Source organism: Capricornis sumatraensis, chromosome 11, assembly GCF_032405125.1.
Source record: "Capricornis sumatraensis isolate serow.1 chromosome 11, serow.2, whole genome shotgun sequence".
Taxonomy (NCBI): domain Eukaryota; kingdom Metazoa; phylum Chordata; class Mammalia; order Artiodactyla; family Bovidae; genus Capricornis; species Capricornis sumatraensis.
This window is the reverse complement of record NC_091079.1, coordinates 85,947,451-85,961,388: the sequence shown is the minus strand read 5'-3', so window position 1 is coordinate 85,961,388 and position 13,938 is coordinate 85,947,451. Positions and strand designations below refer to the sequence as shown.

Below are 13,938 nucleotides of genomic sequence, written 5' to 3'. Positions count from 1 at the left end.
GTAATCCCATATAATGTTTTTTGTACTCTCTAAAGTTCTAATTAAAAATTCCAGGAGGTCAGGTGATCTCTGGGCAGTTTTGTTATATTGATGGGGGAACTAATTGCTTATCTTCTGACAAAACCTCAATGAGACACGACTGCAAGCCTGCTCCGCCCAGAGTCCTTCCTATCAGCTCAAAGACTTTTTTCCTGTGCTTGCCTTAGTCTGGTGCTGTGAACCCCTGAGCCAGGGCCAGAGCTGTGAGCTAGGACTCGTACGTTACCCTGGTTTTGCTACAAGATGAGAGCCCTGCCTTTGACCTTGAATCACTTTGTTGTGTTGCTGTCAATATTATTCCTTTATTATTGTTGTTATTTTTGTTACTTCATATACTTAAAATTCCCAGCTTTTAAAACCAGTTTAAATTTGAGATACACAATAAATTCTGTTATTTAAAATGATAAATATAGACATCGCTTATATCAATTTCACTCAGCTTTCCGATATATTGTGTGTGTGTGTATGTGTGTGTGTGTGTGTGTGTGTGTACTTTATCCAGAAACTAAAAATTCTGATTGTCTTGTTTTTAAAGTGAGGAAACAACTTCTGTTTATTTGGAGGTAGACATGCTCTGTGTTGGAATGAGGGCATATTCCATGCTGAAAGAGATTATGTGTTTTTCCACAAGCTAGATGAAACTTGTATCTTCCCCTTGGCTGCGAGTGTATTCTGTGTAAACAAAGATGTTCTGCGGCTCCTAGGGAAGAGGAACGAGGAAGATGCCTCTTTCCTGGTACTCTCACAGGCACCTCCTGGAAATCACTGGCACAGGCTAAAGTTCATGGAGTGATGTAGAAAGAAGCTAACACACGATTCTTGAAAGCCTACTGTGTGCCAGGAACTGTGCTTCATATTTACTTAAATGCCTGGTCTCATTTAATTTTCTTAACAAGGCCATAAGGCAATTACTCTTTTCCTTACTGTGTAGATGAAGAAACTGAGGCTCAGAGAGATTAGACAACTCCCCTGAAGTCACAGAGCTAGAAGGGGCAGAGCAGGAACCCCGAGTTTATTGAGATCCCAGGGCCAACACCTCCCTGTGCCCCGCACTGCCTGTCTGTGGACTCAGGTGGCCTGGGAGCTCGAACTCCAGGCTAGAGTCAGGGTCTGGGGCTGAGTGAAGTCCCTTTCTCTTAGGTCCTAGGGGCAATCAGAAGGTCAGAGCAGAGAAGAGACTTTGCAGCTCAGTCGGTATCTGCTTAACCGCCGGTTTCCTAACCTCTTCTGTTGGGCCTTCACCTTGATTGCGGAGTAGAATGGGGACTGAATTTCTCCAGGACTGCGTGAGGGTGGGGGTCTCTTTGTCTCCTCAGGGCCAGCTGTGCACTAGCTAGGCTGCTGGTGTTTGCGGGTTTTAGCATCCCTTACTTCAAACAGATCACTTTTTTGTTATCTTAATAGAACATCACTGGCCACCTGGCTGATTTGAAATGTGAGGGAGACTAATCCTATACAGCAATGATTTGCAAGTTAGAACGCCAAGTCTATGGGGATATACAGAGCATTTGCTTTGAAAAATTAATTTTTCTCTAATTCGTGCTAAACTGTCACTTGATCCTTATTTAGAGAATTCCATCATTTTAATAATTTGGTACTGTTTTGCTGGTAAAGGCAGAGATATGTAAACAGAAAGCTTTTTCCCCCTTTTCTGTGGGTTTTAAAAAATGTTCAGAATTTTCATTTGCAGCACTTTATCCTTTTTTCTTTTACTGTTTTCTATGTTGCAAGCAAAATGTCATTTGGTTTAAATTGACATTAAGCACATTTCTGTTTGAGGAGCCAATGACTGTAATCTTTGGATAGACTGATTAAGTTTCTTTCTCCAACAGCAGTTTGTGCCATGAAGATGAGTAGGCAGTTTGACTCTGTGGAGCAGGCAGTGGGCCCTTCAGGATTCTTTTTCAGCAGGGTTCTTTGTTAGCCTCTGCTGAAAAAGTCTTCAAATGACTTTGGAAGATTGTCTGTACGGAGTATTTAGATGCTCCTTCTCTCTATGGGTAAAAGCGTATGCTCTGTGCCTGGCTATCCATTGGGTAGTTTTATAATTTGTTCATTGAGTGTCTGCCACATGCCAGACACAGAGTGTCTTACATACAGCATCACATCTCATTTCATCCTCACAACCACCCTGGGAAATTGTTATGTTGTGAACATGTAATATTCCCTCCACTCTTCAGATAAGGAAGCTGAAGTTCAGGTGGAGAAATATCTCAGTGGTTACACACCTGGTGCCTGTTGATAGCAGGGCTCAGCAGATCTGTCCACATTTTTCAACTGTAATACTTTGCCTGGAAAATGAACTAGCAGGAAAGTTTTAGGAGATGAGGCTGGGATAGTGTTAGAGAGCTTTGACTTTTACTCTAAGACACCACACCTTGGATTTATTTATTCATTTGGTACCTATTTCAGTTCAGTTTAGTTCAGTCACTCAGTTGTGTCTGACTATTTGCGACCCCATGAACCATAGCACACCAGCCATCCCTGTCCATCACGAACTCCCGGAATCCACCCAAACCCATGTCCATCGAGTTGGTGATGCCATCTAACTATCTCATCCTCTGTCATCCCCTTCTCCTCCTACCCTCATTCTTTCCCAGCATCAGGGTCTTTTCAAATGAGTCAGCTCTTTGCATCAGGTGGCCAAAGTATTGGAGTTTCAGCTTCAACATCAGCCCTTCCATTGAACACCCAGGACTGATCTACTTAAGGATGGACTGGTTGGATCTCCTTGCAGTCCAAGGGACTCTCAAGAGTCTTCTTCAGCACTACAGTTCAAAAGCATCAATTTTTCAGCACTCAGCCTTCTTAATGGTCCAACTCTCACATCCATACATGACCACTGGAAAAACCATAGCCTTGACTAGATGGACCTTAGTCGGCAAAGTAATGTCTCTGCTTTTGAATATGCTGTCTAGCTTGGTCATAACTTTCCTTCCAATGAGCAAGTGTCTTTTAATTTCATGGCTGCAATCACCATCTGCAGTGATTTGGGAGCCCAGAAAAATAAAGTTAGCCACTGTTTCCACTGTTGACCCTTCTATTTGCCATGAAGTGATGGGACTGGATGCCATGATCTTTGTTTTCTGAATGTTGAGCTTTAAGCCAACTTTTCACTCTCCTCTTTCATTTTCATCAAGAGGCTCTTTAGTTCCTCTTCACTTTCTGCCATAAAGGTGGTGTCATCTGCATATCTGAGGTTATTGATGTTTCTCCCAGCAATCTTGATTCCAGCTTGTGCTTCCTCCAGCCCAGCGTTTCTCATGATGTACTCTGCATAGAAGTTAAATAAGCAGATGACAATATACAGCCTTGACGTACTCCTTTTCCTATTTGGAACCAGTCTTTTGTTCCATGTCCAGTTCTAACTGTTGCTTCCTGACCTGCGTACAGGTTTCTCAAAAGGCAGAAACCCATCTCTTTCAGAATCTTCCACAGTTTATTGGGATCCACACAGTCAAAGGCTTTGGCACAGTCAATAAAGCAGAAATAGATGTTTTTCTGGAGCTCTCTTGCTTTTAGGATGATCCAGTGGATGTTGGTAATTTGATCTCTTGTTCCTCTGCCTTTTCTAAAACCAGCTTGAAATTTGGAAGTTCATGGTTCATGTATTGCTGAAGCCTGGCTTGGAGAATTTTAAACATTACTTTTCTAGCGTGTGAGATGAGTGCAATTGTGCAGTAGTTTGGTACCTATTTATTGGGCACCAAATATGTGTGCCAAACAGTCTAGGCACTGGGGGCATCACATTGAACCAGAAGCTTACACTGTGGCTCTTGGAGGTCTTGAACAGAGAAATGACATGCTCTGGCATATGTTTTACAAGGGGCCTGCTGACTGAAGTGCAGACCATCACCTGCAGAGGGGCATGGACTGTGGCAGGGAGACCAGCTTGGAGGCGACTGCAACAGTCCAGACAAAAATGGGTGGGTCTTGGACCAGCATGGGAGCAGAGGTGAAAAGTTGGATTCTAGATAGACTTAGCAGGAAACACCAATGGGATCTGCTGAACAACTGAATGTGGACACTGCTTTTCTGGGCTTCAGTTGGAACTTAGGTCAGCCTGCCTCAACTCAACTCAACTCAACTCAACTCAACAGTTGGAACTCAACAGCCTGTGCTGTTTGATGTCTAAATTGCTCAGGTGTAAAGTCATTTCATAGTGTTTCATTTAGTGAAAAGCTTAACTCCTTTTCAGTACCTTAGCACTAGACTTATGCAAGGAGAGAATTCTTGTCGGTGTCCAGAGGAGGAGGAACAGAGCTCCATTTCCCAGAAGCACTTATCATCCAGGCTGCAGTCAAGCAGCCTGCTCCCTTCAAGAAGGCCACGTGCCTGGGTGGCGGCACTGGGTAGTTATACTTGATGCTTGCTGTATGTCTGTCTCGTGGCCATTCAGAGTCCTTCCCTATGGCTTCCCTGCAGTGAGGCAAGAGGAAAGGTCTTCTTAATGAGGTTTAAGCCCCGCTTCATGTTTTTCTGCACTTATTATTTCTCAGAAGCAACATTATCAGGTCCAAATCAGAAATAAGTTTCAAGTCTTGGTCAAAAAGTGGAACTCCCAACATACTGTTTGACCCTTGTAGTTAACTTTTACGGAGCTGACACCATCACTCAAAACTGGTTCTAAATATGCCAGATCTGCCAGTAACTTCAATGCTTGCAGGATGTAAGTTTGTATTTCCCGTGTCAATGAATGCAGCATTGTGTTTTCTTCATGATCATTCATTACTAAGGATAGCATGGGCAGTTGGTTATACTCATGTATTTAGACTAAGAAGCAACCCATTCCATACCTTATCTTGAAGTAGAGACTAATCACAGGGTTTCAGTTAATCATGGGAAGGAAGGCCTCAGGATCTGCCTAGAGTCTTCCTAACTACGTCTTCTGGATGAACTCTAGTAGCCCAGTGAACTTGGCCATCAATTGTGTCCTACTGGGTACATTGTCCAGTTAAAAATATGAACAGAGGCTCTCACTCCCTGGGCTGCAGACAGCATTCATCACAATCCCTTTCATCATTAACCTGCCCTGGAGATTGGCCCTGAGGGTCCTCCTTTGCTGGGTCTGCCACACCGTGAATCAGGCAGCCACACCAGCAAGAGATGAAAGGGCATACCTCTGATTCCCTCCTGCTTCCCTCCTGCAGAATTCAGATGAGAGGCCCTGCCATTTTTTTTTTTTAATTCAAAATCAACTGAAGAATCACTTGTTTTATTATTATTCCCAGGGCTGCGTCCAAAGAGAACCCTGCGTTTGGTGCTCTGGACCGCAGAGGAGCAAGGTGGAATCGGTTCCTCCCAGTATTACCAGCTGCACAAGGTAGGAGAGCAGCCACGGACTGCTGGGCACTTGCACGTGTAAGATCAGTGTAAATACACCAAAAGCACTGACGGTGTTGGTTTGAAAATTCCCTCTATTGTCCTGAAGACTCAGCAGTACTCTGTGGTAGGCTGACCCTGGCAAACACCCCTTGCAGAAATCTTCCTCATTCAGCCCCATAGAGGAGAACCCCCTGGTGAGCTGAAGGATTTTCTAATTCTACATTAGTCTGTGGCATTAGGAAAAGTCCACTTGCTATGTAGCCATTTTTGTCGACTCTCCAGTCCTGCCATGCTCATGTATACCAGAGAAGCAGTGACAGTCTCACGGTCCCTGTTCCTCTTGAGCCCACCCTCATGCCCCAAGGTCCCAAGTGCTGGTGTTTGAAAGCCACATCCTGAGACCTCGAGTCAGCCAGGATAATGGCCATGGGAATGGCAGCAAGCAGAGGTCTCAGGCCTGGGAATGTGGAGGGCAGTGTGGTTTGACACTGACCAAAATAAGGCAACAGTGAAGCCTGAGGCAAGAAGGTGATAGTGGAAGATCATATACAGAAATACAAGACCACATTTAAGACAGGGAACAGGGGCTCTCAAGGCAAAAGAAATAAAAGCAAAAATAAACAAATGAGACCTAATCAAGCTTAAAAGCTTTTGCACAGCAAAAGAAACCATAAAGAAAAAAAAAAAGGCAATCAGTGGAATGGGAGAAAATGTTTGCAAATGACTTGATCAACAAAGATCTAATATCCAAAATGTACAAACAACCCAATCAAAAATGAGCAAAGACCTTATAAGACATTTCTCCAAAGAAGGCATACAGATGGCCAAAAGACACATGAAAAGATGCTCAACATCACTAATTATTAGAGAAATGCAGATCAAACCCACGATGAGGTATCACTTCACATCAGTCAGAATGGACATCATTAAAATGGCTGCAAATAATACATTCTGAAAGAAAAAGGAACCCACATAACCTGTTGGTGGGAATGTGAATTGGTGCAGCCGCTTCAGAAAACAGTATGGAGGTTCCTTAAAAAAATGAAAACTAGAACTACCATATGACCCAGGAATCCCACACCTGGGCATATATCTGGGAAGGATAAAAACCCTTAATCTGAAAAGGTACATGCACCCCAGTGTTCATGGAGGCACTAATTTACAATAGCCAAGACATGAAAAGAACCCAAGTGCCAGTCAACAGACTTATGATGTGGTGTGTGTATATATATATATATATATGTATGTACATACATACATACAGTGGGGTATTATTACTCAGTCATAAAAAACTGACATTTGCAGCAACATGAATGAACCTAGAGAATATCATACTAAGTGAAGTAGGTTAGACAGAGAAGGATAAATATTTTATGACATCACTTATATGTGAAATCTGAAATAATGCAGATGAATGTATATACAAAACAGAAACAGAACCACAGACATAGAAAACAAATTTCCAGTTACCAAAGGGGAAAGGGAGTCAGGGTGGCGGGGGACAAATTAGGAGAATGGCATTATCACATACAAACTACTATATAAAATAGATAAGCAACAAGAACTTACTATATAACAGAAGATGTACAGAATCTTGGAATAACCTATAATGGAAAATATTCTGAAAAAATATGTATACATAACTGAATCACTTTGCTGTACACCTAAAATTAAAACAATATTATAAATCAACTAAACTTAATTTTTAAAAAAATTGAGGGGCAGGGAGATTAATATCAAGAACAACCTTTGAGAAAGGGGAGAAGGGGCAAAATGTACAAGCACAAATCAAACGTTGGTTTAAAGAGGAATCCCCCAGTCAGTGACTGCTGAGCAGTGGTGGCTGGGCAGAGGAGCGGGATCTGGTCTGCTGGACTGTTCTCCCTGCATCTGCAGGCTAAAAGGAACACGTCTTGTAAATTTCAGTTATCTAAATCAGAGAGAAGTCTGCTGTTTTCCGAGTTGTGTTTGTATCCTTTTTGATCATTTGACAAAGTCAGTCTCTGTTACCCTATTTCAATTATGCAGAGCTTAAGAGTAAGTTCAGGGTCACAAATTTGGTCACTAAATATTGTTACTTTCTGTACAAAGGAAGGCCATGCCTTTTGCCCAACTCTTTCTCTACTTCAGTTCTTAAGGCCTCAAGTGTTCATGGAGAATAAGATTATTTCAGATTATGTTCTTTGGTTGGTGGGTCAGTAGCATCATCTTTTCTCCATTGTAGTAGGAGAGATCAGACTAAAAAATCAGAGATCACAGGAAGTCATTCTAAACCCAGCAACATTCATTTCGTATTCTCTGAAAATCTACCGTCTCAGGTACCATATTAGGCGTTAGGTTTACTGTCATTAAGAAGCCTCACCCTGACCTTACTGAGACAGCTATCCAAAGAATGGCACCAACCACTGAGCTTCAACCACAATATAATGTGTTAAGAGTGTTCTGGTAAAAAAATAAATCAGTGATGGCAGAGACAGGAAATCCACGTAACCTGGGCTTCGGGAGCCGTCACAATGGACTACATGAGAGAAATGACATCTAAGCAGAGACTGAGGACTAAGCAGAAGCCAGGTAAGGGAAAGGTGTTGGCAGAGAGGAAGTGAGTCCGGAGCAGTGGGACCTCCATGCACCAAGGCTGGAGGTACAGAGATCACTGACCACAGCAGAAACTGAGAGGCATTCAGAGTGGCTGCTGCATCAAATGCAAGGTGCCCCACGGGAGGAGCAAAGAAGAGAGAGAAAAAGGAGCCTGGATGAGAAGGTGCACACCATGTTTCGAAGTTTGCGCTTTATCCAGAGGACAAGGGAGTAATTAAATTATTTTTAAGAGGGCGCGTTTAGAATCTATACATCTTGGCCTCTATTAAAAACAAAACAACTAAAGGAACTCTTCTGAAGCTCTGCCGTTCTCTACTTCAAGAAAAAAAAAAAAAGATGTATTAATAAAACTGCAGTAACAAGAAGAGAACTTTAATTTGGTAATTATAAAAAGAAAAGATTTGAACTTTTAAAATAACTATGCTAGCATTTTTATGATACAGTTATGTTTATTAATGATCTATATCAAGGATCAGTAAGTTATGGCCTGTGGACTAAATCCATATGTTTATGTACAGACCTCAAGACAAGAATGTTTTTATATGTTTTAACTGATTATGTGACTGAGATTGTATGTAGCCTGCAACTCCCAAAATAATAAGTATCTGGCCCTTTACAGAAACAGTTCATTGATCCTTAATTTATATGATAAAAATCATAAAATATTTTCATGTTATTTCCATATAATGATTTATTTATAACTTTGTATGACCTAAATGATAATTTTATACATTTTATTTGGAGCCAGTTAAGTGTTTTGCAGAAAGACATTATTTCAGTAACGTAAATTACATTACCACTCTTTTTTTATGCATTATTTGGTGTAGAGTTTTACCATTAAAGTTAGCTAGACTTTCACAGCATTAATTATAAAGAAAATTTCTTCTTTTTGTAGTTTGTGAAAAATTATTGTTTCTTCTTTTTTGTTGCCCTGAATATATTCTTTTTTTATCATTATAGAATCTTTTCAACAGTAAAAGTTCTATAAATATTACTTTAATGGATATGTATATAAGCTAAACTTTCATGGGAATAAAATTAATATTACCATTTATTATCCTTTTCTTAGGAAATATATCTTTGTTTATAATTAATATATTCATAGAAAAATATATAAAATTAAAATGATTTAAAATCATATGCTTAAACTTATTACCTAATTTTCAAAATTGTATTCAGATTAATAGCTGCCTTTATTTCATAATTATGCTTTCTTATAAAGTATTAGTTCAATTATTATAATAATTGCTAGCCTTACTTAATTGTCATGAAATATGTGAGGCTATTTGTGGTTTGCATATAAATTTTGAAACAAAAATCGAACTTTATTGTGATATCTAAAACACTTTACAAGGAAGCAGATTCCAACTGAAAAATGTCTATGAGCATTTTAGCAAGCATTACTAATAAATATTCAAACAGGAAATACTGAGTTTTTCGCTATATTTTGGAGTCAACTTGAATAGAAATCATTCCTGGTGTCCATCCAGCATGCCCATAACAATTCATAGCATAAAGTCCCATAAGGGCTGCAGAGCTGTGTACATATTATTCTCTCTTTATTTTTAATGGCAAAAACACCACAGTATTATAAAGTAATTAGCCTCCAATTAAAATAAATGAATTAATTTTTAAAAGTTATTTCACGTATTTTGATAAACTGTAAACTTTTCTCTCCTAGTGTGGAGATCCTTTCCGCAGGCTCCTTACATTATCACATGAACTTGAGAATTATTTAAATGTATATTGTTTGTACTTTATTGATTCATTTAAAAGTAACACATTTTTCAGGAGCTTCCCTGGTGGCTCAGTGGTAAAGAATCTGCTGGCCACAAATTCATGAAGCGTTCCATATTTTTAATCTCAAAAATATACAAGCAACTTATGCAGCTCAATTCCAGAAAAATAAACGACCCAATCAAAAAATGGGCCAAAGAACTAAATAGACATTTCTCCAAAGAAGACATACGGATGGCTAACAAACACATGAAAAGATGCTCAACATCACTCATTATCAGAGAAATGCAAATCAAAACCACAATGAGGTACCACTTCACACCAGTCAGAATGGCTGCGATCCAAAAACCTGCAAGCAATAAATGCTGGAGAGGGTGTGGAGAAAAGGGAACCCTCCTACACTGTTGGTGGGAATGCAAACTAGTACAGCCACTATGGAGAACAGTGTGGAGATTCCTTAAAAAATTGCAAATAGAACTACGTTATGAACCAGCAATCCCACTGCTGGGCATACACACCGAGGAAACCAGAATTGAAAGAGACACATGTACCCCAATGTTCATCGCAGCACTGTTTATAATAGCCAGGACATGGAAACAACCTAGATGTCCATCAGCAGATGAATGGATAAGAAAGCTGTGGTACATATACATAATGGAGTATTACTCAGCCATTAAAAAGAATTCATTTGAATCAGTTCTGATGAGATGGATGAAACTGGAGCCGATTATCCAGAGTGAAGTAAGCCAGAAAGAAAAACACCAATACAGTATACTAACACATATATATGGAATTTAGAAAGATGGCAATGATGACCCTGTATGCAAGACAGGAAAAAAGACACAGCTGTGTATAACAGACTTTTGGACTCAGAGGGAGAGGGAGAGGGTGGGATGATTTTGGAGAATGGCATTCTATCATGTATACTATCATGTAAGAATTGAATCGCCAGTCTATGTCTGATGCAGGATACAGCATGCTTGGGGCTGGTGCATGGGGATGACCCACAGAGATGTTATGGGAAGGGAGGTGGGAGGGGGGTTCATGTTTGGGAACTCATGTAAGAATTAAAGATTTTAAAATTAAAAAAATAAAAAACTAAAAAAAATTAAAAAAAAAAAAGAAAGAATCCGCTGGCCAATGCAAGAAGACTCCAGAGACACAGGTTCTATCCGTGGTTTGGGAAGATTCCCTGGAGAGGGAAATGGAGACCCGCTCCAGTATTCTCGCCTGGAAACCTCCATGGACAGAGGAGCCTGGTGGTCTACAGTGGATCAGCTCACAAGGAGTTGAACATGGCTGTGACTTAGCACACTCACACAGTGTGAGGTGTGCCCCTGTGACAGAGTAGTGAAGTCCCATCAGTCGGTCAGTGGGGAATTTTTCCAGGTCCTCTAACTATTTTGGAGTACTGATAGGGGCGTAGCAGGCTTGTGAATTTCTTGGTGGGATTAGGCGGCCATTGGATGTTTAGGTGAAGGGGCCACCCCGCTTACCTTCAGCTAACTTCCTGCTTAATGCATGGCTTCACAAAAGAGGCAGATGGGACTTAGCAACTAAACAATAACAATGCATCTTTCCTGCTGTTTTATTGAGGAATAATTAGCACTCAGTGATAAAATGCGATCCTCTGCTGTGCTCTTCTCCTCTTGCCCTCAATCTTTCCCAGAATCAGGGTCTTTTCCAATGAGTTCACGCTTCGTATCAGGTGGCCAAACTATTGGAGCTTCAGCTTCAGTCTATCCTTCCAATGAATATTCAGGACTGATTTCCTTTAGGATGGATTGGTTGGATTTCCTTGCAGTCCAAGGACTCTCAAGAGTCTTCTCCATCACCACAATTCAAAAGCATCAGCTGTTCAGTGCTCAGCTTTCTTTATGGTCCAACTCTCATATCCATACATGACTACTAGAAAAGCCACAGCTTTTACTATATGGACCTTTGTCAGCAAAATGATGTCTCTCCTTTTTATTATTTTGTCTAGCTTTGCCATATCTTTTCTTCCAAGGAGCAAGCAGCTTTTAGTTTTGTGGCTGCAGTCACTGTCCGCAGTGATTTTGGAGCCCAAGAAAATAAAATCTGTCACTGCTTCCACTTTTTCCCCATCTATTTGCGATGAAATGATGGGACCAGATGCCGTGATCTTGTTTTCCAAATGTTGAGTATTAACCCAGCTTTTTCACTTTCCTCTTTCACCTTCTTCAAGAGGCTCTTTTAGTTCCTCTTCACTCTCTGCCATTAAAGTGGTATCATCCACATTTCTGAGGTTATTGACATTTCTCCCAGCAGTCTTGATTCCAGCTTGTGCTTCATCCAGCCCAGCATTTCTCATGATGTACTCTGCATATAAGTTAAATAAGCAGGGTGACATTATACAGCCTTGACATACTCCTTTCCCAATTTTGTACCAGTCCTTTGTTCCATGGTCAGTTCTAACTGTTGCTCCTTGATCTGTATACAGATTTCTCAGGAGGCAGGTAAGGTGCTCTGGTATTCCCGTCTCTTTAAGAAGTTTCCACAGTTTGTTATGATCCACAAAATCAAAGGCTTTGGTGTAGTCAATGAAATAGAAGTAGATGTTTTTTTGGAATTCCCTTGCTTTTTCTATGATCCGGTGTATGTTGGCAATTTAATCTCTGGTTCCTCTGCCTTTTCTGAATCCAACTTGTACAGCTGGAATTTCTCAATTCACATACTGTTGAAGCCTGGCTTGAAGGATTTTAAGCATTACCTTGCTTGTAGTCCTATTGCCACTGCTGATTTTTCCAAATTTGCTGACATATTAAGTGCAGCACATTAACAGCATCGTCTTTTAGAATTTGAAATAACTCAGCTGGAATTCCATCACATCCACTAGCTTTGTTCGTAGTAATTCTTCCTAAGGCCCACTTGACTTCACACTCCAAAATGTCGGGCTCTAGGTGAGTGACCACACCTTCATGGTTTTCTGGGTTATTAACACCTTTTTGTATAGTTCTTCTGTATATTCTTGCCACCTCTTCTTAATCTTGTCTGCTTCTGTTAGGTCTTGCTGTTTCTGCCCTTTATTGTGCCCATCTTTGCATGAAATATTCCCTTGGCATCTCCAATTTTCTTGAAGTATCTCTTGTCTTTCTCATTCTGTTATTTTCCTCTATTCCTTTGCATTGTTCACATAAGAAGGCTTTCTTATCTCTCCCTGCCATTTTCTGGAACTCTGCATCGAGTTGTATATATCTTTCCCTTTCTCCTTTGCCTTTTGCTTCCCTTTTTTCTTAGCTATTTGTGGCCTCCTCAGAAAGCCACTTTGCTTTCTTGTATTTCTCTTTCTTGGGGATGGCTTTGGTCACCCCATCCTGTACAATGTTACGAACCTCCATCTATAGTTCTTTGGACACTCTGCCAAATCTAATCCCTTGAATCTATTCATTACCTCCACTGTATAATCATGAAGGATTTGATTTAGGTCATATCTGAAAAGTCTAGTGATTTTCTCTTCTTTCTTCAATTTAAGCCTGAATTTTGCAATAAGGAGCTCATGATCTGAGCCTCAATCAGCTCCAGATCTTGTCTTTGCTGTCTGTGTAGAGCTTTTCCATCTTTGGCTGCAAAGAATATAATCACCCTGATTTCGGTATGGACCATCTGGTGATGTTCATGTGTAGAGTTGTCTCTTGCGTTGTTGGAAGAGAGTGTTTGCAGTGACCAGTGTGTTCTCTTGGCAAAACTCAGTTAGCCTTTGCCATGCTTCATTTTGCACTCGAAGGCCAAACTTGGCCATTACTCCAAGTATCTCTTTACTTCCTACTTTTGCATTCCAATCCCCTGTGATGAAATGGATATCTATTTTTAGTATTAGTTCTAAAAGATCTTGTAGGTCTTCATAGAACCATTTGACTTCACCTTCTTCGGCATTAGTGGTTGGGGCATAGACTTGGATTACTGTGATGTTGAATGGTCTGCCTTGGAAATGAACCAAGATCATTCTGTCATTTTTGAGATTATACCCAAGTACTTCAATTCAGACTCTTTTATTGCCTATGAGGGCTGCTGCATTTCTTCTAAGGAATTCTTGCCTACAATAGTAGATATAATGATCATCTGAATTAAATTCACCCATTCCCATGCATTTTAGTTCACTGATTACTAAAATGTTGATGTTCACTCTTGCCATCTCCTGCTTGATCACGTCCAAGTTTCCTATTGTGTGAGTAGTATATAACACAACTTCTTCATCCATTCTCCTACTTACGGTCATTT

General features: G+C 40.4%; 1 protein-coding gene across 4 annotated transcripts in view; it reads left to right on the top strand.

Moving 5' to 3' along the window:
• The window catches only part of CPQ (carboxypeptidase Q), a 566,361-nt gene that overhangs the window by 437,228 nt on the left and 115,195 nt on the right, over positions 1 to 13,938 (top strand). For all 4 annotated transcript variants that reach the window (XR_011145724.1, XM_068983905.1, XM_068983906.1 and 1 more), the window contains exon 6: positions 5,271 to 5,362. Coding sequence is in view for 3 of the 4 variants with exons in the window: in XM_068983905.1 (XP_068840006.1) it covers positions 5,271 to 5,362 (92 nt within the window). In the remaining variant the exon portion in view is untranslated. The remainder of the gene's footprint in view (positions 1 to 5,270; positions 5,363 to 13,938) is intronic.